The sequence below is a fragment of the Talpa occidentalis genome, unplaced genomic scaffold (genome assembly GCF_014898055.3).
Source record: "Talpa occidentalis isolate TD23 unplaced genomic scaffold, MPIMG_talOcc4v2.1 talOcc4.14, whole genome shotgun sequence".
Taxonomy (NCBI): domain Eukaryota; kingdom Metazoa; phylum Chordata; class Mammalia; order Eulipotyphla; family Talpidae; genus Talpa; species Talpa occidentalis.
The window spans coordinates 74,794,652-74,809,988 of NW_023601433.1; the positions used below are offsets into that span (position 1 = coordinate 74,794,652).

The window sequence follows — 15,337 nt, forward strand, 5'->3', positions numbered from 1 at the left end:
GAAGCAGAATGCTGATGTGATGTCAAGTCATGAGAGCCAAACCCTCAGACTCTGGTGCCATTTTGTATTCTCCACAACTGTGGCTTCTGCCACCTTGGGTCATACCGCTGTATCAGTGGGTCAGAGGAGAACCACAAGTGAACCCTCTTTTTGGTAAGATGAGAAAGACCTCAGTACCCTCACCTTCCTTGCTAAACAAGATCTTTTATCCTGGCACAGCAGCAAGTGTGTAATAACAGATACTTCTAGAAGGTCTTGGCATGTATCATTCTTGGGTTGCTTTGCATAAAGTCGACCCTATTGAAGTAGTTGTCCAATTGACCTATATGATTAAATGTTGTGTTTTTGGGTTTTTTTTTTTGCCACTAACCATTTCATTTAAATTGTGTTGCGTGTATTTCTTAGTAATTGTTTTCCATATCAAAATGTAGATTTCTGTCACATCCTTTTAGCCTTCTTTATACCCATGAGTTAGAGTAAGGGAGTGATTAGGGTGTAATACTCCTCTCAGCACAGTGTTGGCTTCCAAAACATCTCCCATGAGAAGCGTTGCTGCAAAAAAGATTCTGTGTCCAAAAAGATTTTAGGATGTCAGGTAGATAAAAGTGGCTAGCATACTGAAGTGCTCTGCAAGTGTCAGCAGTTAACTCTGGGATATGCAGCTTTTCTCCAAGTGTACTGACCAGGAAAATGAACCATCTCCTGATGTGCACTTTGGGAAAAGCTACTATAGAGACATGGAATATGTGATCTGATGTTGGTAATTTCTTAATGATTTACCTTTGGCACTAACATTCAGACTATTCCTTCTGACTATCCTGGCCAATTTAGAGAGGTCTGAACCAGCATTGCTGGCTTGGTGAGGACAGGGGTCTGCTACATTGCCATTCAGTGCTATCTGTATCCCCAGGGCCTAGCACACTGTTTAATTACTACTGTTGTACTACTAAATTAATAAATGGCAATACAAATTGAATTAAACTCTGTTCCTGCCTACCTGTCATGTTAATTGTTGAGTATGATGACACCCAGGCTGTCTGCTTTGTTAGGCTTCATGGGGCACACAGATTGGTTAACACAGTCTATCTTCTGGCTGCATTAAACCCATGAGGGCAGGTAGCCTAGCTCTCAAGCAATGCATTTGCATGTAAAATGTCTATGCCTTTGACTCAACAGGACCTCTTGCAGTAATATTTTAAGATAGGTGCCATCAGAATGTGAGTATAAGAATAAAAATAGAGGGCCTCCCCGGTGGTGCAGTGGTTGAGTGCTGGGTTGCGAAGCTGCCCGCAGCCTCTGCAGCGCCGGTTCAATCCCTGGCCGCTGGGCGAGGGTCCCACATGGCGCACAGACCTCTCCTGCCACCCACTGCTCCCCTCAGCAGTGTACTTCGTCAGTCTGCCTGCTCTGCTCTGCTCCCCGCTCTGACTCTGGTGAACTCTCTCACCCTCCCGTGCTTCTGACTGTACCCAGTGCTTGTATTAAAAAAAAAAAAAGGAATAAAAATAGACTATTGTTTATAATAGAAAAAAATATAGAAATCTCCTCAATGCCTATCATTATAACCATATAATGGAATAAGTTGTGGTTGGTAAGAAGTAGGAACATTTTTCTACATCACTGTGTATAACACTGTTCAGTAAATTCTCAGTGGGGAAACAGCAGAGTACCGAATAGTATATGCATTCTATTTATTTTTAAGTATGTTTTGATATGTGAGTATACAAACATGTTTTTTATTCCTGCTAGTGTATGGGTTAGAAAAATGAAAGGATATAAACCATAGTTATAGTATAAAACTGGGATTTGGAGATGGGTAATATGTGAGGAGTTCTTTTGTTACAAAGTTCATCTCCAAAAAGGAGGAGAGAGCATTAAAAGGGTACCATTTTCCCACCCCCACTTATATCCAGTTGTCTTGAATTATAAGTCCCAGCATGCCGTGAATCAAACTTCTGAATGGCAGCAACTGGGAAGGAGCAAGGTAGATATATATAGAGAGGTGGAATGAAGGAGTGAAAAGAGGTAAGTAGAGACACTTAACAAAAGATATTTGGAAGCAATGTGGATGGCTGAATGACATGTCGAGTAACTGTTAGTGAAATTTTAGCCTTTTTACAAAGACATTGGCAGCTGTTATCTTGACCCCACAGTGACTATGTGGTATATTTTGAATTTCGGGTTTTCCCTTCTATCCCAGTTTTCTGAGACCTGCCTAAACCCTTTCTTGTAGTTCCCCACCAGAATGTACCTTAGACTTACCACAAGTTTTTGGGCCTCAGCCACCCTGCTTCGAGCCGAACCTGTTTGGCTGGGCATATGCCCATGAGGGGATGGGTAATTTTTGGAGTTTTACTGGAAATTTTTATTTGAAATCTTTTTCTCTCTTTCTCTATGCACATCAATTCTGCTCACAGTCTTTCACACACACTGCTTCCTTTGCCTTTGTGTGTTTGAATGGCCAGACCACTTTTGTGGACCCCAGTTTGGGGTCACTGGGTACTTCTCTCTTAGTCACATGCTAGCACATTGCTTTCAATTTCTGTTTTGTTTTGTTTTTTAAATATTTATTTTTATTTATGCATGCAAGAACTGGGGTGTAGATCAGCGGTGTGGGGGGTGAGAGAATTCAACAGAGACAGAGTGGGGAGCAGAACAGGCAGATCTACTGAAATACACTGCTGAGGGTAGCATCAGGGAAGACAGGAGAGGTCGTCTGCGGATGGACCTCATGCTACAGTGGCTGGTGATAGCTTGATAGTACTGGGACTTAACCCCTGAACCACCAGGGAGTCCCCTGCTTTCAATTTTTGAATGATTTCTAATTTTTCATACCAAGCACATATTACTTTTATAAACAACAAAAACATTAAATATGGTTTAATTTTGCAGGAAAATGAAAAATGGTAAGTGGCAGAGGAGAAATCCTAAGAGATATTAGAGCTCAGAGAGGTAATAAAGTCACTTTTGGCAATAGAAAAGCACTTAACCGATTTTATGGCAGGGATCTTGAATCAGCAAGGGTAGGTGTGATCAGCTCTGTAGTATCTTTTTACATGTGAATTGTACAGTTATTTTCAGACTAACTTCCTGATTGATCCCTACCAGCTCACCAATAGACCACTGTTGAAGTTCAATCTATTGACAATTTGTTTTTATATTGTCTGTGCCTCTTGTCATTAATGCAGATTAAGATTTGAGTGAATATTTAAGGAGGATCATTAACATGCTGTGTGGATTGTATTAAAATTCTAATAATCTTCACATTCTTTGGCACTTGATCTTCCATCTTAAGGAAAGCAGAAAAGTAGTGAAATTTATTCAGTGTAGCATTCATTATAATAAAAACTTGAATAACCCAAATATCTAAAATGTATGAATGAGTAAAATGTTTACAAAGAATTTTTAATGATTTGTTGAAAGCTTACACTAAGTGCGAAGAAACAAAACAATGCAAAAGTATTCAATAGAGGCCCCAAAAAAGTTCACTTGGAGCACTCTTGTCAGAACTTCCTGTGACAGGTTGAGCACACTTAAGCACTAACAATCCAACTTTCTTGATTATCCTATGGACAGGAGTTTGGGGGAAAATTGTTTTTTTTTTTTACATTGCTTGGATTATATCCAATTAAGGTTCTAGTCTGTCAGCTTTCCTACAATAAAGGTTAGGCACACTGGGGATGCTACATCCAAGTGTTCAACAAAAGAACAGATAAACAACAGGCAAAAGAAGGAATCTGTGCCCCAGGGAGTAGGTGTCAGGGTAGAACCAAGCCCCAGATCAAATCTGGGTGTGACTGCACGTAGCAAGAAACGTGCCAGATCCATTCCTGATGGAAATCCCTGAATTTAATTAAATCCCTGAATTTAATTAAAATTGAAACAGACTCTAGGTTTTAAGTTTACCTGCAAAGTGGTAACAGTACTATTTTCATCAGAATGCTCCAGTCACATCTGGAAATTCTAGACTCAAATCATATTGATAGGAGCACCTCCTTAGCAGGGGATATCACATCCACCTCCGGGGAACAATACCCCAAGAGTATGGTCCCAAGCAGACTTTCATTTAAAACAAACATGCATTGAATAACAATGAGTTTTGCACTGCAGTAAGTGTCCATCACCGTAGGACCCTGTCTTTTAAGAGCTGACATTTTGTAGTTCTCAAAATGTCAGTCTAAAGATGTTTGCACCTTAGATTCTTGTCTCAGTGTCTGTGGGCATTGTCTAGTCTTGGGTCTTACAGGCCTGGAAAGACAATTAATAGAAGAACCATGGTAAACTTTTTATTCCACATTTGCTAATGGGCTTCTGGTCATCTTCTGGCCGATATCTACCTGCCCTAGCCCGAACGAAGTGGTAAAGGTAATGAAAGATGTAAAAGTACCTGTGTGGTAGGAAATACCTATGTGGTAGAGTGGAAGGGGAACGACATGCAGAAGTCCTGCTTCTGGGAGGTCTTGCTGAGCCATTTTAGCTGCTTTCTGCTGCTTATACCCTTCTCATGCTTGTCTTTCTGCTCGAGTCTATGCACAATCCCAAGGTTACTGCCCTCTCCAACACAGCCCAGTGTACCAGTGACCTTCAAACAGCAACATCCGCCAGGCTGCATCTTTTCACTCCTTTTTTTGAAATAGCCTTGGAAATGAGGTGTGTGACTTTGTAAAGATTGCATTTCTAGCAGTCACAGGACTAGTAATCTCCCAACTATGGTTAAGATTTGTTTGAAATCATATTCTGGCCAAAGGTAAAATGATAAATGATGTATGAAAATTAGTTCAAGAAATATGTCTCATCAAATTTTAAACAGAAAATGTGAAGAAAGGGGGTGTCAGCAAGCAGTGCTCTGTGTTTTGTTTTTAATTTGGTTGGAGAATAGCACAATAAAGGTCTCTTTTTCTTCCTTTTTTTTTTTTTTTTAAATATTTAAAAGAGCAGCTTTGTTAGAGAGCGGGACAGAAGAGTAAAAGACACTTGCATAGTCAGAAACGGGCAGGAAGAGCTGCCCTGAAGGAACAGGTTTGCTAAGAAAGGCCCGCATGGTCGCAGGTGGGCAACCTGGAGGAGAGCGGCCTCCGCTGAGGGAGGTCAGTGAAGAGAAGTCCCGGCAGATACAGGTCACGGGCAGGCAGGGAGGTGTTGCCCTGCAGAGGGACAGAGTTGGTGAAAAGAGGCACCTGCATAGTCACAGGTGGGCAGTGGGATTGCTGCCAAGGTCTCATTTTCTAACTATGGATTATTCATGTCCTATTTTAATCCTAAACAGACTCTTGAGAGGTTAGTTCCCAACAGGATCCTGAGTTAATTCCCCTCCTATCCAATCCTGTATGTACAGGAAACGCAACCTTATTATAATAGCAACTTAACATCAAACTATTTTTTTTAATTTATTTATTTATGCAATACAAGAACTGGGGTACAGGCCAGAGGTGTAGAGGGTGAGAGGATTCACCAGAGACAGAATGGGGAGCAGAGCAGGCGGATTGACTGAAATACACTGTTGAGGGGAGCAGGGGCAAGACAGAAGAGGTCTGCTGCACCATGTAGGTCATCTCCCTGACTGGGGATTGAATTTGTGCTGCAATAGCTGCAGATTGCTTCGTGGCACTGATGCTTAACCCCTTGCGCCAACCAGGGAGGCCCCATCAAACAATTATTAAAGCAAACCAATTGTGAGAATTAGCATTTTCTTAAGCAAAATATTTGTACTTGGATCCTCTACATTAGCCTGGTTGGCTGCGTCTGAAATCAAGTTGTAAGCAAGATTAAAACACCTTATTCTCAGCTTGGGTCTATTCACTAGAAAACTGCTCACCTCTCCTAGATTTTTATAAAAATGCCTTTTGTGCATGTCCCAAATGAGTCATGCCTCACCTCCAAATCCTCAAGACTTTATGTGGTGCAGGGAAGCCTGAAAACACAGAAGGCCATGTGGCTGAAGGCACAGCACTACCCCAGGTCCTGCAGCATATTCTCCCATGACCACTAGACTTTGCAGGTGTACCAGTATCAAAATTGGAGGTGCTGGGTGCTCCCCATCAAGACTATTCTGAATGCATAGTCCCCTCAGCTGCTCTTTGATGAACTTGATCATGGTATGAATGCCAAATAAAGGAAAGAGGTCTTGTTTATTACCTTGCTTTCAGTGCTGTTCCTTTGGACCCTTCTATATCTAGGAAAAGAATTTGTGAAAAAGACCTACCTAAGTAGAAGACACAAGCACCTCCTTGCCATTAGCGCTGGGGTCCCACAAGCTATTAGCTTTGGGTAAAGGAGTCTGTGCCTCTAAATAGTTTTGTGGGGGAAAGTGGTACCACCTGACCTCACTGTGCCATTACGTCCTCTCTTGCTGGAGAGGTGATAGGTCTTTCTGCATTGTTCTGCACGGTCTGTTGCCACTTGATAGACTGGCTAGGATTAGGAACTGAAGGAGCCCTAGTCATAACAGAGCATCCTTCCTTTTACAGGTGGAGAAACTGAGACTTAGAGAGATTGAGTGACTTGTCCATCATTGTCATGGTGTCAGTGGCAGAGCCAGGCATAGCTCCCAAGAGTCACTCCTGACTGTAAGCGCTGTAGTGATGAAAGGAGATGGTATGGACAATCAGCAGAGGAGACTCTAAATACATTGACTCTCAGTTCAACAAGAAAGAATCCCCGGCAGAACAATGGCAATTTCTGCAGCAAGGCACCCAGGATGCCCGGATTTTTTAAGTTGCCCAGATTTCAGTATTCTTGAGGATTGTTTGACACAAAGTACAGGAAATGGTCTGTAAAAGCTGTGTGATAAGACTGCCCTCTAGTGGTCTGCTGGAACCATTAGTCTAACCACTTTCTCTTCTACTTAAATTCAGTGTTACTTCCTTACACTGCATCCATGTGGTTGAATTTTTTTTTTTTTAAGATTTATTTATTTATTTATACAAGCACTGGGTACAGTCAGAAGCGCGGGAGGGTGAGAGAATTCACCAGAGCCAGAGCTGGGAGCAGAACAGGCAGAAGGACCGAGGTACACTGCTTAGCGGAGCAGCGGGCGCTGCAGGAGAGGTCTGCGCACCATGTGGGACCCTCCCCAGTGGCCGGGGATCAAACTGGCGCTGCAGAGGCTGCAGGCAGCTTTGCAGCCCAGTGCTCAACCACTGCGCCATCCGTGAGGCCCTAATTGATTATTCTTAAGGAAGGAATTAGGTTTTATTCTTTCTCAAGCATTCTGGTCCATCAAGACTCTTGAACTCTGAGCACTGTCATTTGCCTTGTCAAACTTAGGAGGCTTGTTTTTTGTGTTTTGGTTGTTTTGCCCCCGCATTAGAGGATTCTCTTATTTCCCTAACAAGATTCAGGCTCCTAAAAGAAAGGGTTATAGCTTATGTCTTGTTCTTCAATAGCTTCTACCTTGTTGTCCACTGAGGTGAACATGAAATTTGATGATTCATCGGGCTAGAAAGGAGTCCTTTCTCCCCAAAAAGAATTCTGTCTCTTTTTATTTGTTCCCGAAACATTCTAATCTGATCTCTGTGATCAATAGTTCCCCAAGTGGTTGAATCATCAGAATTCCTTAGCAAACTCAGAACTCAGTTTCCTAGGCCTTACTCCAACCCTGCTGAATCAGTCTCTGTGGTTTGTGCCAGGAAATCTGCTTTACAAACTTCCCAAGTGGTTTTTGTTGTGTAGCCAGGTTTGTCAGCCAACTGCTCTAAATCCCCATTTACAATTCTTCCTTATAGTTTTTCCCTCTGACGGCATCTCCAAAGTTCTTAGGCCTGTTAGTTATTAAAATTGACCATTTTGAGATTCCTTCAGAAATATTCATTATGCATTCTAAATGTGGTGCTGGGTGACATGGGAAGGAAGAAGGACCACAAGAGAAGGACCAAAGGCATTTACTTTGCTTGCCAGTAGTTCTGTGTTCATAGCAGAAAATACTGAAACCAATACCTCTATGCTGACTAGGCAGGTTGTTGATTTATAGTTTGTTTTTAATGTTTACGCTGGATAGGAAAACAAATGTTAATTGAGTACCCAGTTAATTATTTTCACTATTCTAAGTCACGTGGTGTCAGGATAACCATACAAGGTAGGTGGCATCTCTCACTTTTTCACAGGTTCCTGGACAGTTGAGGCTTAGGAAAGTTATATGACTTGTCCAAAGTCACATAAGTTAATAACTGTCAGAGTCTGAATTTCAAATCCATGTCTAATTTCCAAAGCCAGCTTTGGACATGTAAGAGGATGAGGGTGCCAACTTGCTCTTTTTCACTCTGCCAGGCCAAGCGAGCAGTGCAGCGGGGAGCCACTGCAGTCATCTTTGATGTGTCTGAAAACCCAGAAGCTATCGACCAGGTAAGCTCCTCTGGCCACACCAATGCTCCCTGGGAGAGTCCTTTAGTTAGTTTGGCTTGTCACAATCATGTCACCCAGGGCCTCTGTAGTTGGTCGACGTTAGATGCCCAGGTGTGGACATCACACTTGAAGGCAAATATATTGAGAGGGGATAGGAAGTCAGGGCCTGGGAGGCATTTTCAAAGACCCTTCTTGACCTTCAGCCTTACCCAGTCTATCCTAAAACAACTATCACCCTCAACTTTGCCCTTCTGGGAGCTCCAAGACTATTATGCTCAAGAAGTTAGAGAATTTCCGAGTGGGTATTTGGTATTCTTTGCCTCCAGCCTTTCTTTTTCTGTCCTGCTTCTGATGGTACTCTAGTCTTAATAACCAGGGCTCTCTCTTCTTCCTTAGCTAAACCAAGGCTCAGAAGACCCACTCAAGAGGCCAGTGGTATATGTGAAGGGCGCAGATGCCATCAAACTGATGAATATCGTCAACAAGCAGAAAGTGGCCCGAGCAAGGATTCAGCACCGCCCTCCCCGAGTAAGCCTCTGCCTGTTCCGGCCACACTCTGCACCTTCTCTGCATCCTGTGCTCTTATTTTCTTTGGGCTTTGGGCTTTTGTGTTCCTGTCTTCTTTCTATATAGAATGCCAGTGCTCCCCAGGTTCCTGCAGATTTAGATCAGATATGAGGCTGAAGACCTGGAGAAATTTTATCTGTGTTCCTTTGGAGAGGATTTGAAAAATCCTACCAGAAATACATGATTTGTGCCAAGATATCTCTGGTCTCTTCCACCCTGCACCCCCTCTTGGTAATCTCTTTTCCTTCATTCTCTTCTGTCCCATCTCCCGTTGAAGGCTAACTGAGGAGGATGACAAGGAAGGAATATTCCAGTAGGTAGCTTCCCATTCGACCTAGAGTAGAGAAAAAGATCTATGCTTCCTTCTTTCCCAAGGGTGAAAGATAAGGAAACCCCCTAACTATTAACTACCTGGAAGTCATGGAATTCAATCCCAGGTAGTTAATAAATAGTTTTGAGGCTTCTCTTAAATGTATCAAAGAGACATCACTGGCCATTTACTCTTGACTGCTATCTTCTGCCCAAACTTCAGTTTTCAAATGCTAGAAATCTGAGAAAGGTGCTCCATTTATGGTTTATTGCCTCCCCACAAATATTGGAATGTTCACATATAGGATGGTTTTTTGCATGCACAGAATATTTGGATACCCACAGTATTCAGTTAGCAAAGCTCTGTTCCCATTGGCTGAATGCATGTCCTAGATGAAGTGGTTTCAAGGTTTTTGGAGGCAGTGTGCTGTGAGGAGAAAGGTAAGAACTACAACTAGAGATCGTCTGTGGAAAATTGACTTACTGGCTTCTTTTTAAAGGAAAAAAGAGCACTTTGGTAAATATGACTCATTGTAGTGGAAGCTGATATTTGGGGAAGCAGCATACAATTTTCTGAGTTGTTGTAAACCGTTAATTATATGGTTAGTAATCACTGTTCCCTCAAAACATGACACTCACTCCTTTGTCCCATAAATGTGATATTTGTGTTTATTTGGAAGGGCCTCTCCTACCCACTACAGCAAAGTTTGTGCAATTCCTCAGGGAACTAAGCTTTTGAAGATTCTCTTGGCTTTCAGAAGGTCTGGCTGAAACTGCTGCAGGCCTCCCCCAAGTCCATGCCGCAGGTACCAGCTAGACCTGGATAACACGCCAGTGTGTATGTTAGCAGAACCCCAGGAGTTTCCTGCAGACCAGGGGAAACACACCCCTGTTGCCCCATCCTTATTCCAATCAGAGTCCCTACAGCCCTCGCGCTGATCCCCAGGCTGAGGAGCCATTGTGTCTGTGTTCTATTCCAGCAACCCACTGAATACTTTGACATGGGGATTTTCCTGGCTTTCTTTGTCGTGGTCTCCTTGGTGTGCCTCATCCTCCTTGTCAAAATCAAGCTGAAGCAACGACGCAGTCAGGTAATATCTCAGAGCAGCCTGCAAACAGTGATCCACTTTGCCTTATTACTGGTGAAAACCAAGGATGGGGCCTGAGCTCTGCAGCTTGTTCCCAGTGGTCTAGAATTAGCAAAGATGGAGAAAAACAAAGTAAAGCTTATAACATTGTGCCTTCTGTGTTCCAAAAGAGCCAGCCCTGCAAAGGCTGAGTATTAGAAAAGTTTCCACCTAGGATTCCTCCCGCCAAAAAAAAAAGTTTAAATGTTATGTGGAGACCTAGAGCCTTAATCCTCATATAAGATATGATCTGGAAGAAAAAAAAAAAAAAAGATACGATTTGGAGACCAGCAACATCAGCATCACCTGGGAGCTTGGAAGAAATGCAGATTTCAGACCCCACCCCAAACCTGCTGAATCCAAATTCGCATCTGCTAAACTCTCCCGGTAGTTTTCCATTAACAGAGTTACCACTCTTGTACCCCGGATGTCACTTCACTTAGAGCTTATAAGAATGAAGAATCTGTGTGTGGAGCATGGTGAAGAAATAAGCAGGAATCTAGATATTAAAATGTGTAGCTGGATGACAGACAGTGGTCTGAAAAAAGAGAGGGTGGTCCGTGGGAGGCAATCTGTTGAGAAGAGAAGCATCGAGTTCTCACAGGGCTTGAGTGCCACCACTAGTAGAACAGTAGCTTGCATTTATTGAGCTCATCTGATTTGTCAGGTTCTGAGCCCTCACACACTGTCTCATTTACCCTCAGAGCTTTCTTCATAAAAGAAAGTAAATGAGATTAAAAACAGAGCCTGGCATTGTTGTGGCAGAGTCAAGTAATTGAGCTCTGCAGCACTGCCACTTGGGAAAAACTTGGGTTGATATCATGAACACTCAGGCTGGGGAAAAAAATCTATGCTTGTGGCAGTCTGAATTTTTTTAGTAATTTTCAAATCTATTCTGATCTGCATGGAGACTAGTGTTTACCTAGCCAGGAGCATCGAGTGCTGTGGCCCTGGGGGTGTCTACCACTTGTTGATACATCCTAGACCCTAACATGCACCACATTTTCCCACACAGAATTCCATGAACAGACTGGCCGTGCAGGCTCTAGAGAAGATGGAAACCAGAAAGTTCAACTCCAAGAGCAAGGGGCGCCGGGACGGGAGCTGTGGAGCCCTGGATACACTCAGTAGCAGCTCCACATCCGACTGTGCCATCTGCCTTGAGAAGTACATCGACGGAGAGGTAACAGCAGAGCCCATCTGGGTGAAATGATGGACATGTCAGCAGAGGTGCCCAGGACCTACAAGGAGAGGGACGATGTCCTTTTCCCACAGCTTTTCAAAAGCTAGAGGACTTAATCTCTTTCTAGACAGAAGCCTGTGTACACATACAATATATGCAATTTGAGTTGCCCAAAATTCAGATTTAATTGCAGACCACTGTTATGTAGACTGCTAGGTGAAAAATGAGTTTTTTCAGAGGCCTTTCAAGTGTCAGTCATGCACAGTATCTAGGTGCAGACTGCCTGGGTTCTAATCCTGGCCCACGCAGGTTCAAGCTTTTGATCTTGGCAAAGTGACTTGATCATTCTTGGTGCATGCGCTTGTGACATGGACCCAAGACTGACCTGCTTTCCAGGTGCTCACACGTTACATGAGAAAATGCAGGTAAACCTCTTGGCACACCATCAAGTACAGTATTAGGTGTTAGTATTAGTTTGAATAGCATTGTGTCTAACTGGTTAGAGAATGGATAAGCAGCAAAATTAGCAAATTTGGAGGGTACTTGGGCTCAGGAACTCTAGAAGTAGTTCTACCTCCAAAAGAGAACTCCGTTACCTCCTCTCCACATAGGTTGCTGTGTTATAAACCTATGTGCCCCTGGCGTGAGGTTCAGGATCCAGTGAAGAAGACAGTTGAGTTTTGCCCCTTTGCTATCCTACTGTCAGTCCAGTTTCCTGGGCATTTTTTCTTCTCATCCTCATTTGGGGCACCCAGAGGTGTCTTAGAGTATACTTAGCTCTCTCTCCACCCATCCACACTGGCACAAGGCTTCCCCTATGTGAGGCATGAATGTGAGTGCCCTTCAGGGTCAAGAAAAGGGACTCTTCTGTGCTTCCTTCCTAGCCCTGAGGACTGTGGTAGTGGCTGGTTGATGGGTCCTGGAGCTAACCTATAAATAGAACTGAGGAGGAAGGTAGGAAGGGAACCTCTGGACACTGGCATGGTGAACACAGCTCCTCAGCGCATGCTGCATTCTGAAGGAAGAAGCATATGCAGGGCTGAGGGCAGAACTGTCTTCCACTGTACCATTACTTCAGGCTGTGTGTCCTCTCTCCCTCCCCAGGAGCTTCGGGTTATCCCCTGTACTCACCGCTTTCATAGGAAGTGCGTGGATCCTTGGCTTCTGCAGCACCACACCTGCCCCCACTGTCGCCACAACATCATAGGTAATTGTCACCTGCCTCAGTCATTACTGAAGAGTCACTTTCCCTACCCAGTGTCATAACAAGAACGTGACATGCTGCAAGCTGGTAAGCGAGCAAAACCTCTGCAGACTTCCTCTCAGGACTAGGAGGCGTGGGGACCTTGAGTTTTGGGGGGTCCTCATGCCTCCAGACTCTTAAGAGAATTGCCTTGAGTTCAAGTTTTGGTTTTCACATGAACCAACTTCCTGACCTTAGACAAAGCATCTGGCCCCTTAAGATCACAGTCTCTTTAGTGGAAATGAAGTGGTGATGCTTATCTATCCCCAACCCCAAGGGGTTGTTATTCTCAGGGCCACAGGAGACAATGGGAGTTGGGAGGGTTGTGATGTTGATCCTGCGTTCACTGTGGTATTGAACGTAGAGGGCAGGAATGTAAGGTACACTCCAAGCAGCTGTTTTTTCCAAGAAGAAGAACACCTTTCATCTTGGTGTCTGTGTTGCTCTCTGCAAACTCCCGATGGTGCCTTTGACAGGCAGAACAGAAGGAGATGGGCCTTTAGAGGAGTGATCAGTTGCCAAACAGAAAAATAGCTCAACTTCTAACAATACAGTTGAGTTGTGTCATGGCTTAGAATGGGCCAGAGTCATGAGACTGAGTACCTTGGCATTGACCAAAACTGTTGCTTTAGTCTTCACCCTTTTGCGCCTAGCACCAAAGTGCTCATCCCTGCTGACTGTTTTCCTCCTCTCCCTAGAGCAAAAGGGAAACCCAAGCACCGTTTGTGTGGAGACCGGCAACCTGGCACGTGGCCGGCAGCAGAGAGTGATTTTGCCGGTACACTACCCTGGCCGCGTGCACAGGACCAATGCTATCCCAGCCTACCCAACGAGAACAAGCATGGATTCCCATGGTAACCCTGTCACGCTGCTGACTGTGGACCATCATGGGGAGCAGAGCCTCTATTCGCCTCAGACCCCCGCGTACATCCGCGGCTACCCACCCCTCCACCTGGACCACACCTTGGCCCCTCACCGCTGTGGTCTGGAGCACCGGGCCTACTCACCAGCCCACCCCTTCCGCAGGCCCAAGTTCAGTGGCCGCAACTTCTCCAAGGCAGCTTGCTTCTCCCAGTACGAGACCATGTACCAACACTACTACTTCCAGGGCCTCAGCTACCCCGAGCAGGAGAGTCCAGCCCCACCCAGCCTTGCTCCCAGGGGCCAGTCCCGTGCCTTTCCCCCAAATGGCAGCGGTAGCCTGCTCTTCCCCACCATGGTGCACATGGCCCCACCCTCCCACCTGGAGAGTGGCAGCACATCCAGCTTCAGCTGCTACCATGGCCATCGCTCTGTGTGCAGTGGCTACCTGGCTGACTGCCCAGGCAGTGACAGCAGCAGCAGCAGCAGCTCTGGCCAGTGTCATTGCTCCTCCAGTGACTCTGTGGTGGACTGCACTGAGGTCAGCAACCAGGGCGTGTATGGGAGTTGCTCCACCTTCCGCAGCTCCCTTAGCAGCGACTATGATCCCTTCATCTACCGCAGCCGGAGCCCCTGCCGTGCTAGTGACGTGGGGGGCTCAGGCAGCTCAAACCGGGGACCTATCATGCATCTAGAGGGCTCCCCACCGCCTGAGGAGTTCCTGACAACCCACAGTCAAGGTGCTGGGCGGGGAGAACCTTGGCCTGGCCCTGCCTCTCCCTCTGGGGACCAGCTGTCCACCTGCAGCCTGGAAATGAACTATAGCAGCAACTCCTCCCTGGAGCACAGGGGGCCCAATAGCTCTACCTCAGAAGTGGGGCTGGAGGCTTCTCCTGGGACCATCCCAGACCTCAGGAGGACCTGGAAGGGGGCCCGTGAGGGGCCATCATGTGCCTGCTGCTGTGAGCCCCAGCCATCTGCACTGGAGCCTGGCAGAGGAGCAGCTGGGGGCAGCACCTTGTTCCTGGGCACCCCCCTCTGTGAAGGCTGTGGCCCTACAGGTGGGGAATCACAGCCTGGAAGCTCCCAGGGCCTGTATAGCCTTCACCCAGACCATTTGCCCAGGACAGATGGGGTGAAATATGAGGGCCTGCCCTGCTGCTTCTATGAAGAGAAGCAGGTGGCCCACACTGGTGGAGGAGGCAGTGGCTGCTACACTGAGGACTGCTCGGTGAGCGTGCAGTACACACTCAGCCAGGAGCCCTCGCCCAGCTGCCACCCAGGCGCCCGGGACCTGAGCCAACGCATCCCCATCATTCCGGAGGATGTGGACTGTGACTTAGGCCTGCCTTCGGACTGCCAAGGGACCCACAACATTGGCCACTGGGGTGGGACACTGGGCATAAATGCCCTTTGGCCCCACAGGGGCCTGGGAGCTTCCCAGGAAGAAGAGCAGGTTCTGTGTTGCCCTGCCAGGGCTAGCTTCCCCAGTGCCCTCCAGGACACTCAGGAGTCCAGTGCCATGGCTGCTGAAGCTACAGGTGAGAGCAGGAGATGACAGTAGACAGAGTAGAAATTCCCACTGGGACCTCTTCTCTCTCCACAGTCGTTTTCTGAGTGACTTCCTTTGAGCCATTGGCTTAAACATTGTACCTGATAACTTCCAAGTCTTTCTTACCCGGCCCTTCCTCTGAGTTCCATACCACC

The 15,337-nt window shown here is 45.8% G+C and overlaps 1 protein-coding gene across 4 annotated transcripts in view; it reads left to right on the forward strand.

Annotated features, from left to right (window-relative positions):
• ZNRF3 (zinc and ring finger 3) overlaps positions 1-15,337 on the forward strand; it is a 150,293-nt gene that overhangs the window by 128,913 nt on the left and 6,043 nt on the right. For all 4 annotated transcript variants that reach the window (XM_037510807.2, XM_054695222.1, XM_054695223.1 and 1 more), the window contains exons 3-8: positions 8,266-8,340; positions 8,737-8,868; positions 10,197-10,307; positions 11,359-11,526; positions 12,631-12,733; positions 13,468-15,171. In XM_037510807.2, coding sequence (XP_037366704.1) covers positions 8,266-8,340; positions 8,737-8,868; positions 10,197-10,307; positions 11,359-11,526; positions 12,631-12,733; positions 13,468-15,171 — 2,293 coding nt within the window. The remainder of the gene's footprint in view (positions 1-8,265; positions 8,341-8,736; positions 8,869-10,196; positions 10,308-11,358; positions 11,527-12,630; positions 12,734-13,467; positions 15,172-15,337) is intronic.